This window comes from Carassius carassius, chromosome 9 (assembly GCF_963082965.1).
Source record: "Carassius carassius chromosome 9, fCarCar2.1, whole genome shotgun sequence".
Classification (NCBI taxonomy): Eukaryota; Metazoa; Chordata; class Actinopteri; order Cypriniformes; family Cyprinidae; genus Carassius; species Carassius carassius.
This window is the reverse complement of record NC_081763.1, coordinates 28,557,710-28,572,698: the sequence shown is the minus strand read 5'-3', so window position 1 is coordinate 28,572,698 and position 14,989 is coordinate 28,557,710. Positions and strand designations below refer to the sequence as shown.

Below are 14,989 nucleotides of genomic sequence, written 5' to 3'. Positions count from 1 at the left end.
CAAATAAAATTGGGAAAGCCTATTGGTAATTTTATTTTATTTATTAATTTACTTACAATAAATAACAGTAAAATATATATTTGAGTTGAAAACATTATTAATTAACAAATATTTAGTCAAATCTGTCAATCATTAGGTGGATTGAAAGATTTTCAATCCATCCCCCCGCAATCTCTGCCTATGCCTCCAACCCTAAACAAAGATGCCTAAGAAAGCTAATCAAGGTTTCTAGAAACTTACAGGTAGGCATGTTTGATCAGAGTTTGAGTTTAAATCTGCAGGGCACCTGCCCTCCAGGGATGGATTTGAGAAACCCTGCCAAACAGTCTTGTGGGCTTCATGGACATAACCTGCTATCAAGCCATTTGAGATGGCATCAAAGTGAGCAGCATCGTGAGGGATGAGAATACCATTTGCTGCTTCCACTCGATCTTTTGTCTCCAGCGTTTTTAAAATTGCATAAGAAGTGGCCACTCTGTGGAATGACTGATGGGAGCACTTATCTTCATCTCCAACTGTCGCGCATACGTTCCAGCCAACAAATAAAATGAAAGTCATCATTTACCTGTCATATGCAAGAGCCTCTGACAGTAAGTAAATGTAGCCTTTTACTCTAGTTTTTTCCCCATTGATATGAGTAGACTTGATTAAAACACTTATCACCTTCTCTCTCCCATGATCCTTTACTCATGTGCAAGAGCTGCTTTTACATCTCTCATTAGATATCTGTATTAATTGAGCCTGCATCTCCAGGCTTACTGTAATAAAATTAAGTGCGAATGACCCTAAGTGGAAGGTTAATATGAATGTTGAGATCCAAAATGCCAGTGTAATTTAAAGAGACGTGCCCTTGGTCTAGCCCCTACTTTTAATGTCCATTAGCCCATTTAGAGTGCATCTTCCATTATGTTTCTCTAGCCGCAGTAGCACCCAGAGCTCTGATGATATTAGCAAGAGTCCCTACTTGGCATTGCAATCCTCTCTGCCTGTTCTGTATCCCTGTAAATTTCATACAGACATATATTTGGCATTTCATCAAATGAAAATAAATGTCATTCTATTACATGGCCTGTCATGAACTGCCATTAAAAGCAATTTACAAATGGAAAAGGATGAAATATGATAAGCACATTGCTCTTTAAAGCCAATACAGTGTCTCTGAGGCTACAGAGGGCCTAATGAAATTCTGGAGGCATATTGCTCTAACGTGATTTCGGTGCAGGGGAGATCCAATCATGAGTGGAGTGTGTTGGAAAGATCCTTGTAGCATAGAGACACAATGCTACTCAAGCACAGACAGGCATCATGGGAGAATCGCTTACCCTAGCGACTGAGCTTAAGAGGGTATTTCCTGACAGGTAATACCATACAATGTAAGCACACGGACCCTTTAGCTTCATTTTCAGAATCTTATTTTATCCTCAGATGATCCACAAGAGTCAGCTCTCCCTTGTGATATTCATTACATTTTGCCTTTAAATTATTATTATAATTTTATTTTTAAATAAGTCAGAGGCTGGGAGATTGTTTTAATTTGGCAGGTCCATAGTCATGATACTATCACTCACCGAGAAGCTCGAGGCTCTGAGGTTTATTACAGTCCAAGTTAATTAGACCCGCACTCGAATTAACATCATATTAAAGGCGAAATTCAATCAAAATATACAGATCGGAAGGGCAGGATGTGGTGACAGTCACAGGCGGAGATTGCCTTATGATTGAAAGATTTTACTGAATATTTATTAATTAATAGTTTTCAACTCAAAAGTAACTATGCACATAATGCAGTTATTTTAATATATTTTATTGTTATTTATTGTAAGTAAATGAATAAATAAAATCAAACTTACTAAGGCTTTCCCAATCTTATTTGCGGTTTAGACGAACGGCGCCACTAGTGAAGCACGTTCTGCAAAAAGGTGTGTGACTGAGCATGATGGATGGAGTGTGTGTGCAACGCAACACATTCCTCTGAGGCCAGAGATGTTGGTTTTATCATTTTATATGTGATTGGAGGATGTTTCTGCAAGGGCCTGACTTTGGGGGAAATCAAAGATAAAGAGCGACATTCAATTTCTCTCTTAATCTTAATGCCTGAAGCTTTATTTTAAGTCCAGATCAAAGCAAAAGGCCAGACTGTTCCTTTCACTGTGAAAAGCATAGTATCGACCCACACCAGATCTGAAATTCTATAGCTAGTCACGTAATATTTCTGAGTCATGGGTTATTGTCAGGAACAGAAATGCTCTTAGTTTAATAGACTGGTGAGCCAGTTTAATTTGGGCCTACCATTATGTACTGGACCATGTCTGATCAAGGCACGGTGAACACAAAAAAGGACAGTTCACTGCAGAATATTATGTTTGGATCATTTTCTTACACCCTAGAGTGAGTAAATGCTGCTATATTTTCAGTAGTGTAGTTCTGCTTTCAGTTTTCATAATTTACTGTAGCTTTTTCTGTAAGCTACTTTTCTAAAGAACTCACTCAATACAGTCAACCTTAAGGTCTGCAAAATATGAAACCTTATGTGAAGCCTCTCTTGATTTTGATAGAGTTTGTTGTTAGCCTGTTGCTAAGCTAACAACATAATACACTAATAAGCATAAGATACACCTCATGCATAAATGATGGAATAATTTATCTATAGTGAAACTATTTTTTATCAATACCTTTCCCTATCGAATGAATTGGAATGTTTCTTGTGCAGCAAAAATCTACATTAGAAAAAAATAATAATAGTATTTTTGATCAAATAAATTGAACCTTAAGACCAACCTTCCTGGGTCATGACTTCAAATGCTGTCTACATATTGAAATATTTTATCTACTTCATAAAATGACTTCTTGCTGACATAAAATGAATTTTAAAGAGTTTAACTTATCATATTCTAATATTTCATAAAAACAATGGTCCCATACATGTCCACATATGTCTTTGCTAAGCTTTGAATATCCACTGACCCTAAAACTGGCCCCACTGCACTCCTAAAAGTAAAGGTTCCAAAAGGGTTTTCTCAGAAATGCTATAGAAGAACCATTTTGGGTTACCCACATAATCTTTCATTGAACAGTTCCCAAAATAACTATTTTTTTTATAGTGTGAAGAGCATTTTAAGAACCTTATCCACTATAAAGAAACTTTTGTCTAATAGAAAGTCTCCATGGTTGTTAAATTTCCTTTATGGAACTTCCAAAGCCATTAAAGAACCTTTTTTTAAAGAGTGTGGAGGAGAAGAACCTATCTGGAAGGCCCAGTTCCTGTGTCTGTTGCCCAAATCATGGAAACTCACATGCTGCCATAAAGAAAACAAATGTGCTTTTAGTCAAGTATTATGTTAATTACTCAAGTTACTAAGTCATTAAAGCCACAGTCTTTTGGTCAGGTAAGGGGGTTGGCTTTATCGTTATGTGAAGAGGCACTCAATTACTCTGAACAAACAGACGCAGAGTTCAGGGAATGAGAACACAGCAGAGGAAACAGTTCTAAACAAAAGTTCAAAACACAAGTGAGTTTAGAAGGAATCAAGAGGATAGAAGTGGCTGGCAGTGTGTTGTTGCATGTAAACACGTAGGCATACATGTGTTCACGTGTGTGTGCACCAGAGAGTGTGTGGGAGATTTATAGAAGTGAGAGGTGTGAGACATGTAGGACAAGCTTTGGCTGAGTTGGCCGCTGAATTAACCTGCCTGTCACTATTAATCGCTGCTCTGCTTTCTCCCGGACTTCATTCCACAGAACTTAATGCCTTCTGCTCAAACCTAATCTAGTCCCTCTGACACAATGTTTGTCAGGTATTTCCCTCAAATAGTCAGGTATTTCCCTCACTGGTCAAACCAGTTCACCAAATTGAACTGAATCATTTGAAACAGTTCGTGTTTCCAAATATGCAATAATCCAAAACTTACTTAAGTATTTTGATTTATAAACATGCCTGACACTCCCTCTGACGTGAAATAAACCAATATCCCGAGTTATTCAGTTACTCTTACTCTTAAGTACATTGACTGAATTGCTAAAAGAGAACCGATGATGGGATGTGCATGAGCAGAGCAGCTGGACTGAGTCTCTTACTGCTGGGAGACGGCATCACAGTATGGTGAGGGGCGTAACATTTCTGTCACACGCTTGAGGTATTCGGCCAATCACAACGCACTGGATAGCTGGCCAATCAGAGTACACTTCGCTTTTTTAGAACAATGAGCTTTGTAAAAATCAACCCGTTTAAGAAAGGCGGGGCATAGAGAAGAAAGAACAGTGTACATTATATGGAAATTAATGTGTTTTTTTTTACCTTAAACAGCATAAACACATTGCATTAAACCAAATAAACAAAATAATGTTCTTTTTAGCGACTTCATGACCCCTTTAAACTTTATTTTTATTTAATTGTTTTTATTTTGTGTGAATCAAAAAAGAAAATGCCTTTTTTTTTTAAATGAGCATTGCTTTTTTGTATTGGATTAATTTTATGTGGGTGCTGCTGCTGTTGTCACTGTTATGTTAGCTGTATAAATAATGTGTGCTATTATTATTATTATTATTGCTAATGTTTTGAGAACATTATGAAAGACCAGGTCATTTTAAATTAACATTCTATTAATCTTACAGGAACAATATTTGTTCAAACCTTGCCAGAATGTTAGCCAAAGTTCTGAGAATATTCCCTATTAGCTGGGAGTACCAGGGTAATATGTGCTCTAGTTTTAAAGGGATAGTTAACAAAATTATTTAATCATTTACTCCCCTTCAAGTTGTTCCAAACCTGTGAGTTTTTGTTCTTCTGTTGAACATAAAATTAAATATTTAGAACAATGTTTGCAACCAAACAGCTGTTTGTAGTCATTGAATTACACATTAGAGAAAAATATATTATGGAAGTCAATGGGGACCAAAAAACTATTTGGTTATATTAACATTCTTCAAAATACCTTAATTAAAAAAAAACTATGATAATTTATTCACCCTCATGAACAAAGTCACTGTAGTTGTTTGGAACCCTAGCATTCTTCAAAATATCTTCTCTGATATTACACAGAATAAATACCAAGTTCTGTCATGAAACTCTAGATGGTGCAGGCTGATGGGTCATTAAAGCAAACTGATGTTATTTACAGCATTAAACTACTTGGAGTAATGGCTGATGGAAATTCAGCTTTGCATCACACAAAGTAATTATTTTTAAAGGATATTAAAATAGAAACTATTATTTTATATTGTAATAACATTTTGCCAGATTACAGTTTTTTCTGCATATTTAAATGAATAAATGCAGCCTTGATGAGCAGAAGAGACTTCTTTAAAACACATTACAAGTCTTACTGATCCCAAATGTTTAAATGGCAGTATATATATATATATATATATATATATATATATATACAAATGAAGATAAACCCCAAAAGCATCACTTTTGCTTTCAAGTAGATACACAGACATAATTCATGTGCTGCCAAACTCCAATGGCTCTCCACTGGGCTTCAACAACAACCACTGGGGCCAAAAGTTGTCTATACAAATAGTTTAACCAATAAACAAAAATGTTATTATTTACTCACCCTGATATAATTCCAAACTAATATTATTAGTTCTCCCATGCCTCATTACCAGACATGTCTAACAACTCCATATTTGTTTGAGAGCAGAAGCTATAGAGTTTTAGGGAACAATAATGTACATTTTTTTTGTTTCTCATTCTCACACAAAACTAACATATGAATTCAGAAGACATACTGAAATATAGTACACAAGTCATATGGACTACTCGTCGTCAGATCAAAAAGTGCAGCACGACGATTCTTCAAAAAGTCTCCTTTCATGATGGACGAAAAAATAAGAGCATATAAGTTTGGACTTTGCCTTTCCGAGGTCTTCCTGTTTAATTCAGGGCCGAAGGAGCCAGACGTTCTTATGTGAAGTCCTCAGGGAGCCTGGTTGAGCAGGTTAATGTTTCACACACATTTACACACACACACACACACACACACAGAATTGGATTGTAATCTTTATTCAGTGGCAGTGTTCAGTGGGTTGTCTGTACAGGAAACAAGCTTCTCTGTCTTTATCGGCTGTACTACAAAACGCATCCACAGGGAGAGAGTGAAACGACGGCGTTCACCACCCCCTCACACTCTCTGATAGGCAAATAGTATAATCAATCCCCAGTAGGTGAGAATGATTAGATATGATTTCGGTAATGAGATCCCTTTGAAACTGTCAAATGGAGGCTGTTTCATTCGAGGAATTATCACCTGAAGTAGTTGCACCATTTACGAAGACATGTCCCCTACTTTTAACACCCTTACGAATGAGCGCTCGCCAATTAGTGCATTTTAAACGCCCACTCAGGAAGACCAGAAGCGAGGGAGAAAACTCATTCTTATCTTTCTAAAGGACTAAAGTGTTTTGGTCCACAGTCCTCACCTAGCAACGGAGTGTCAAGCTTAAAATGCAGATTTTATTTTCCACCTTGGCTAAATGGCATATTTAGCTCATGTGTACATTTAGGTGCTGCGGCACTAACAATATAGGCTTACTATTAAATCACAGTTAATGTCATTAAAGAAAGCATTGAATACTCTTTCAAATTATCAGTTACAAATATTCAGTGCAGTAGCTTTCAGCAGGAAATGTGCATGCCATGAAAAACAGACAGACAGTAACACCATCTGATTTATAGAAACATCAACACATGAGATATTAGATATAACACAAGCATGCACAAACCCTATACTTGTCAGTTCATCTTTTGTTGTCTGTAAAATTACTGTTGGAGTCAAAGAGATCAAAATGTAACCAGATTGCATAAAACAACTATGCAAAATGGGAAAAACAGAGAAACAGATAGAGTCTTAAAACATACAGTAGTGTGCTCCCTAGCTGGACAGCATTTGTGGGCAGCACAAATACTTTTAAGAGAGCCAAAATGTAAAATACTAATGCACACTCTCATACTAACATTACTACGGTAACAGTTTACTAATCACACAGATACCAATACAAATAAATGCTCAAATAAATGTTTGTTAACACTTTACTAGCAGGGTTTATGCATAAAACATTATAATTTTCAAAATGTACATTGTAATATATTATCTACCTTCAAAAAAATTTTTTTTGTAAAAACCAATGCCCATTCTAACATGGAATAATGGAATGCAATGGAATACTTACTATTTGTTTATACTAAACTAACAGCATACTGATACCCACTCTTACTCAATCTAACACTAATACGCCGGCATTTATTAATATTAATAATGTCTGTAAAAAGGGTGTTTAAGTCAAAGAAATCAAACTGTGACCATACTGTGTAAAACAACTACAAAAGACAGGATAAACAGACTGTGTCCAAAACCTAGTGTGCTGCCTAGCTAGACACTATTCGTGGGCGTCACAAGATGCCTAAGTTTTAAGACACAGCCAGAATCATAATAATGCTCACACTGATCCTAACACTTGTACTATAGTCTACTAATAATCGTAATAACACTAGTAGCTACTGATGCTCATTCAGGGGCGTTGCACAAGATACCGGGCCCTATCCATATAGGCAATCCTGATGGGCCCCCCCATAAAAAAAATCCAGGTAAAATAAAATATATTCCAGACTTTTCAAGGGCCCTCTCTTCCTTTGGGGCCCTGGTAATCAGTACTGGTTTTACCCCCAGTCCGACGCCCCTGTGCACATTCTAATACTAAACACCAATCGCTACTAGTGATACACCAATACCATCAGGTTACTGATGTGTATTATAGTATAGTATACTATAATATACTAATACTGACACAATACTGTCGCTATACCAAATAATACTATTGCGATTTCTAATGTAAATTGGAATACTTAGTGTATGCTCATACTAATGCTACCAATAGCACCGCTTCAGCTGTCTGTAAAAAGGCAGTTGAAGTCAAAATTTTACCAGATTGCATAAAACACCTAAGCAAGGCAGGATAAACACTTTTTATAAAAAAAAATTTAAAAAAAACTTTAACAGTGGACTGCATTTCTGGGCATCATAATGCTACGTTTTAAGACAAAACCTGAACCAAGATAGCGCAGGTACGTCTGCAAGATGTCTGTTAAAGATCGCTTCATCTGGAAGCATCTGCTGTGTACAAACATCTGATAGACATCTCTAAGATGTCAGTTTTACATACATTCTAAATCATAAACATCTTAAAGACATCTTCTAAACGTCTAGTTGATATCTGATAGGAAACGTCCTACTGACTTATTGCAGATGAGCAAGCACCAAAAAATATGTCTTGCAGATGTCAAATAGACGTCTGCGTGATGTACATGTGCTATCAGGGAATGTACAATGCATAGCCTACTCATGCTAATTCTCACATGGATACTAACAAACACTATTAATAGCTACTAATGCTCCTTTTAATACTAATGATTTTACTAAAACTAATAACAGCATGACCAATACCAATAGCTGTTGGTGCGTCTGCAAGATGTCTGTTAAAGATCGCTTCATCTGGAAGCATCTGCTGTGTACAAACATCTGATAGACATCTCTAAGATATCAGCTTTACATTCATTCTAAATCATAAACATTTTAAAGACATCTTCTACATGTCCATTTGACATCTGATAAGAAACGTCCTATAGCCGAATTGCAGATGAGTAAACTCTCTAAAAAAAATACGTCTTGCAAATGTAAATGCAGACGTCAAATAGATATAATAGCATGTAGGTTACTAATGCTCCTATACTAATATAGTTTAGCTATTTTTAATGCAAATTGGAATACTGTATGCTCATTCTACGCACTATTATGCTAATAACATGGCTATTACTAATGCTCACACTAATATTGCTGAATGCTGATACGCACACTAATGAAATTCTCTGTGCAGTGCTCCTATGCAGTTTTTAAAACAAGAAGCGTGTGTCGTTGGTAAAGCACGTATGTAAACATAAGCCGAGGAGCTGAAGTTGCTCTACCTGTCGTCCATCTGCCAGTCCCCGAGCAACAGGTCTCGGAACCGGTACCGCGGCGGCAGCGGCAGAACCTCCTTCTCCAGCTCCACCATAGTCAGCAGAGCGCACAAATCAACGCGGGGTGGAAACACAAACACCTTCGGCCTCACTTATCCCTCCGCCGCGATTGTTTCAGGTCGCTCAGATATATAAAGTGTTGTCATCACTCAGGAACGGGAGACACGGGTCTAGATCCACTGTCACAGCAGCGACTGAGCAACTGGTGCCTCCCCGAGCTCTCCGTGCACTGACAGCAGACGCAGCGCCCGCCTGGACATCCTGCTCCACTGCTGACACAAGCGCTTTCACAGCAGCTGTAACAGTTGCCAGTTATTGCTGCAGTGCATTATTTCACCATTGTCCTGTATTGATTGAGGCATGTGCTATTTTGAGGGGTGGGCAAGTTTTTTTTTTTTTTTTTTTAAATAATCCATCTACTTGCAACCCGCTTGCAGTAATTTCGTCTGCTGCATTGCTGGAAAACATCTCGGTTACGTATGTAACCTTGGTTCCCTGAATAGGGAACGAGATGCTGCGGTGACGTCACCACGTATGGGAACACCTTCGGTGTGACGAATGTCTGAAGCCCTATACCATCCCGCCAATCCTATTGGCCAAATAGCGCGTGGCACCGCCCAGTCATGCGTAGGCATATATATACCTGGTGCCGCGCGCCATTTACCTCAGATTTCATGACGAGAAGGGAAGAAAACTATCAAGGTACGGCACGGCCAGAACCGCAGCATCTCGTTCCCTATTCAGGGAACCAAGGTTACATACGTAACCGAGATGTTCCCTTTCATAGGTCACTTCGATGCTGCGGTGACGTCACCACGTATGGGAACGCTATACCATCACGCCTGACGTACCTGATAGCTTGGATCCAAGGAAGCATCTGCTCAAGCGGAGAGAACCCGGGAGCCAGGGGCCATCCTCACATCCAGACTGTAAGACCTGATAAAAGTGCTCGGTGAGGACCAACCTGCCGCAGCACAGATATCATCCATAGAAGATCCACTGAGAAAGGCTTGAGAAGAAGCCACTGCTCTTGTGGAATGACCTTTTTCTCCTAAGGGCGAAGCGAGCCCGCGCGCCTCATAGGCCAAGGAAATAGCCTCCACCAGCCAATGGGACATGCGCTGTTTCGTAACTGCATGGCCCTTATTCTTATGTCCAAAACAGACAAACAGCTGGTCAGACTCACGCCATGGGGCAGTGCGATCCACATAAGTCTTCAACGCCCTCACAGGGCAAAGACTTAGATCTCCAGACTCTGTCGCAGCAGGAGAAAGGCCTCCAGGACCACCTGCTGAAAATGAAAAGGATTAGACGCGACCTTAGGAACATAATTAGGCCTAGGTCGCAACAACACTTTCACAGAGCCTGGTGCAAACTCCATGCACGAGGGTGAGACAGAGAGAGCCTGTAAATCCCCAACTCTTTTAAGGGAGGATAAAGCCATGAGAAGAAGTGTCTTAAGAGACAGGAGCTTATCCGATACAGTTTCCAGGGGCTCAAACGGATGCCCTGACAAACCCAGTAACACAATGGATAAATCCCATGAAGGAACTCGCACAGGGCGGAAAGGCCTCAACCGTCGCGCACCCTGTATAAAGCGAGAAACCAGTGGGTGACGACCCACTGAAACACCACCTATATGCTCATGGTGAGCTGAGATAGCTGCCACATAAACCTTCAAGGTGGCTGGTGTCAATCCCTCCGAAAAACGGTCTTGAAGAAATTCCAGTACTGAAGCCACAGGGCAGTAAACTGGATCCACATCATGAGTTTCACACCATGTCATAAACAGTTTCCACTTGAAAGCATATAAGCGTCTCGTAGAAACTGCTCTAGAGTTCAATATAGTCTCGGTAGTTTCAGCAGAAAGACCGGGACATATCAACTCACTCCGCTCAGAGGCCACGCCCACAGGTTCCACAGATCTGGTCTGGGATGCCAGATCCGTCCCTGTGCTTGCGATAATAAATCCCGTCTGAGGGGAATCTCCACCGGAGAGCCCGCTAACAGATTGATGAGATCCGCAAACCATGGCTGTGTGTGCCATCGCGGAGCCACCAGCAACAGCTGTCCCACTCTGTCCCGCCGTATTCTGCATAATACCGCTGGGACTAGCCGAATCGGAGGAAACGCATACAAGCTGGTCCTGGGCCAGCTGTGAGCTAGCGCATCCAGACCCAGGGGTGATGGAGGGCTCAGGGAGAACCATAGCGGGCAATGCGTAGTCGTGCTCGACGCGAATAAATCCACTTCCGCTTCCCCGAAAATATGCCATAGGTGATTCACCGTTTGGGGGTGTAATCTCCATTCCCCTTGTTCCAGAGTCTGCCTGGATAATAAATCCGCTCCGAAGTTCAGTCGTCCGGGGATGTGAACAGCCCGGATCGACAGAAATTTGTCGTGAGACCAAAGAAGAATCCGCCTCGCCAGTCTGCACAGAGGGCGAGAACGTAATCCTCCCTGATGGTTCAGATAAGCCACGACCGCAGTGTTGTCCGTTCTGAGAAGCACATGACGGTCGGTCAGTAGACTCGAAAAATACTGGAGAGCCAGAAAAACCGCCAGTAATTCCAATTTGTTTATGTGCCAGCTGCGTTGTGCCGCTGTCCACACTCCGTGGGCTGGGCGCCCCTGACAAACAGCTCCCCACCCGGTCAAAGACGCGTCTGTCGTGACAGTCTCTCGGGAAGCACAAATTCCCAGCCGAACCCCGGTGAGGAGAAATTCGGCTGATGTCCATTGCTTTAACGACATCACACACCTCCGCGTCACCGAGATCGTTCGATGCGGAGAACAACGGGGTGAAATATTCTGTCGTTTCGTCCACCACTGAAACGGGCGCATGTAAAGCAAACCCAGGTGAATCACGGGAAGCGCCGCCGCCATTAGACCTAGTAGTCTGAGGCACAGTCTCACTGTCACTGTGTGACCCGCCCTGAAGTGCTGAACGCATGACATAATCGACTGAGCGCGCGGGGCAGAAAGCTTCGCTGTCATCGCGCGAGAGTCCAAATCTACTCCCAGAAAGGTAATCCGTTGAGAGGGGATTAATACACTCTTCTGGAAGTTTGCGCGTAAACCCAGGCTGTGTAAATGATTTAGCACAATATCTCGATGAGAGTGTGCTTGAGTCTGAGAGTGCGCTAACACCAGCCAGTCGTCCAGATAGTTTAACACACGGACGCCCCGGAGCCGCAACGGGGCCAGAGCTGCGTCCATGCATTTTGAGAATGTACGGGGAGCTAGCGCTAAGCCAAAGGGAAGAACGCGGTACTGATACGCTTTGCCCTCCAAAGCGAATCTGAGGAACTTCCGGTGTCTCTCGATGATCTGAATATGAAAGTAAGCATCCTTCAGATCGATCGTGACAAACCAGTCGTTTGGTTGAATCTGAGACAAAATAGATTTTACCGTCAACATCTTGAATTTGCTCGACCTGAGTGTAAGATTTAGACGGCGTAAATCCAGAATGGGTCGTAATCCGCCGTCCTTTTTTGGTACCACAAAATAACGGCTGTAAAACCCTGACTCCATCTGAGAGGGGTGTACTTCTTCTATAGCCCCTTTGCTCAGTAGAGCTAACATTTCCTGTCTCAGCACCGCCATGTCCATCGGTTTTATCACCGTGGAGAGAATTCCGCGGAAAGGGGGCGGGCCTTTCCGAAACTGAATGGTGTATCCGTGACAAATTGTGCGTAACACCCATTGAGAAATGCCGGGCAAGCGTTCCCACGCGGCCCGAAACAATATTAGCGGTTTCAACATGTTCGTTTCCTGCAGCGCTGTTGCACACATAGAAATGTCCGGGCACGAAAGACTCATGGTGTTCGTGCACAGGGGAAGTATATGCAGAGCAGGCGTTGTATCTCGTTGTACGTAATCCTGAAACATGTCCACGGCAGGAATTAGGCCAACAGATTGAGCATCGGGCTCTGCCGCTAGCGAAACAGCGGCGGCTGAGCGAGCCGTCATGACGGGCCGTTCGATGAAGACCCTTTGAAGCGCTCCTCGAGCTCTGAAAACTGGATCGTGCATAGTGTCTGAGGAAGCGATTGGTGTTACAGTTGGCTCCAATGCTGTTCGAGGCGCTGTTTGCGGCGAAACAGTCAGGGTTTGAGCGTGGGGACTGCAATGAGAGTGTTGGATGCGCGAAAGCGGTCCAACAGCGCTCTCTAGCGGAGGGCACAGTCCCTGGCAGGCAGCGAAAAAATCAGGAGCTGCTGTTATGTGCCCGAGGGCGAGAGGCCTTGGCCGTCGAACTCAGGTTCAATCTTTTTCGCTGGCGTTGTTGAGCCGGTGGAACAACCCTAGGGCCCCAGTCCTTGCGAGGGGGCGTCATAGGTGAAGGCTCTTCCCGAGAGGGCACTTGCTGGCGGTGAGAGGAGGTTGAGCGAGAACGCGCGGGCGCCTGACGGCGTTCAACCTCTCTGGGTCTGCGGGGAATCAGCTGGCGGAAAGCGGCTGATTGTTGTTTCGCTGCTGTGAACTTCTCCACCACTGAAGTGACCGCCTCTCCAAATAAACCGTCCTTAGACACAGGGGCATCCATGAGGAAAGATTTATCTTTTTCCTTTATATCGGTGAGATTAAGCCAGAGGTGGCGCTCAACCGTAATTAATCCAGCCATGGAACGGCCCACTGCTCGAGCAGTATGTTTGGTAGCACGAAGCGCCAAATCAGTAGCTCGCCGTAGTTCCTTGACCGCCTCAGGTGTAATGCCGTCCCCCTCGTCCAATCCTTTTAACAGCTCCGCTTGGTAGGCCTGAAGGATCGCCATGGAATGAAGCGAAGCAGCCGCTTGACCAGCGGCCATATAGGATTTTCCCACTAAGCTAGACGTGACTCGACACGCCTTCGAGGGGAGGAGGGGGCGGGACTTCCACGCCGCGGCCGAATTAGGCGCAAGATGTTCGGCGAGAGTCTCTTCTATCGGCGGTATCGCTGTATAGCCGTGACTCGCCATGCTCGAAATGGTGGCGAAATCCGCGGCTGCAGCGTTCGTGATGCGCGCCGCAAACGGTTGTTTCCAGGACCTCGAAACCTCCTGGTGGAGGTCCGGGAAAAAGGGTAAAGGCCTCCGGGGCTGCGCAGGTGTCCGACTAGTTAGAAAACGGTCGTCCAGCTTCGAAGAAGGTTGGGCCTCGGCCTTCTCAACCTCCCATTCCAGCCCCAATGTAACCACTGCACGGGAAACCACATCCAACAGCTCACTGTAGGAGGGGGAAACACGCCTCTCCTGTCCACTAGGAGGGAGAGGGCTCGTGTCGGCCGCGAAGTCCTCAGACCCCGAGGCCGCAGTGGAAAGAACGTCGTCATCATGACGGTCACAACCGAAGGAGATGGCACTACATGCCCCCGGTGTGGGCCGTAAATCCTCACAGGAGAAAACGACAGGTTCAAAAGTTTTCCTGTGTATTAGGGTAGGGGAGAGCGAGCGATGTGGAGAGTAATTTTCCATCGCTGAACTGTCCTCGAGCTCCATGTCACACGTGTCACCCCAAGCTATCACCTCGTGCGGTGCCTCGGCAGTCGCAGAAGTGGTGTGGCGGGGGTTAGACACGGCGACATCGGAGAATACATCTACCCTCGAGCGAAGGACCCTGAGTCGCAGGCCATCGCAATGGGGGCATGAAGAAAGGCCGCTAAGCGCCTCCTGTGCGTGGTGTAAGCCTAGGCAGACTACGCACCTGTCATGAGTGTCCCCCTGAACGATGTACCTGGTACACGGGTCCTTGCACTTCTTAAAACTCATCGCGTCCGCGGAGAGGAGTATACTGCTCGTGATGATTCGCTGAGAACGCGAGACAATAGGGCACAGAAGATTCGCTTCGTACTGAAGGAATGAAATCTGAGGTAAATGGCGCGCGGCACCAGGTATATATATGCCTACGCATGACTGGGCGGTGCCACGCGCTATTTGGCCAATAGGATTGGCGGGATGGTATAGGGCTTCAGACATTCGTCACACCGAA

At 43.3% G+C, this 14,989-nt stretch overlaps 1 protein-coding gene across 2 annotated transcripts in view; it reads right to left on the bottom strand.

Annotated features, from left to right (window-relative positions):
- The window catches only part of LOC132149496 (potassium channel subfamily T member 2-like), a 76,563-nt gene extending 67,235 nt beyond the window's left edge, over positions 1 to 9,328 (bottom strand). Inside the window, exon 1 of one of the 2 annotated variants that reach the window (XM_059558800.1) lies at positions 8,964 to 9,328. In XM_059558800.1, the coding sequence (XP_059414783.1) occupies positions 8,964 to 9,052 (89 nt within the window). In that variant the 5' untranslated portion in view covers positions 9,053 to 9,328. The remainder of the gene's footprint in view (positions 1 to 8,963) is intronic. The other variant, XM_059558799.1, reaches the window with a different exon arrangement.
- Positions 9,329 to 14,989: the final 5,661 nt, after the last annotated feature.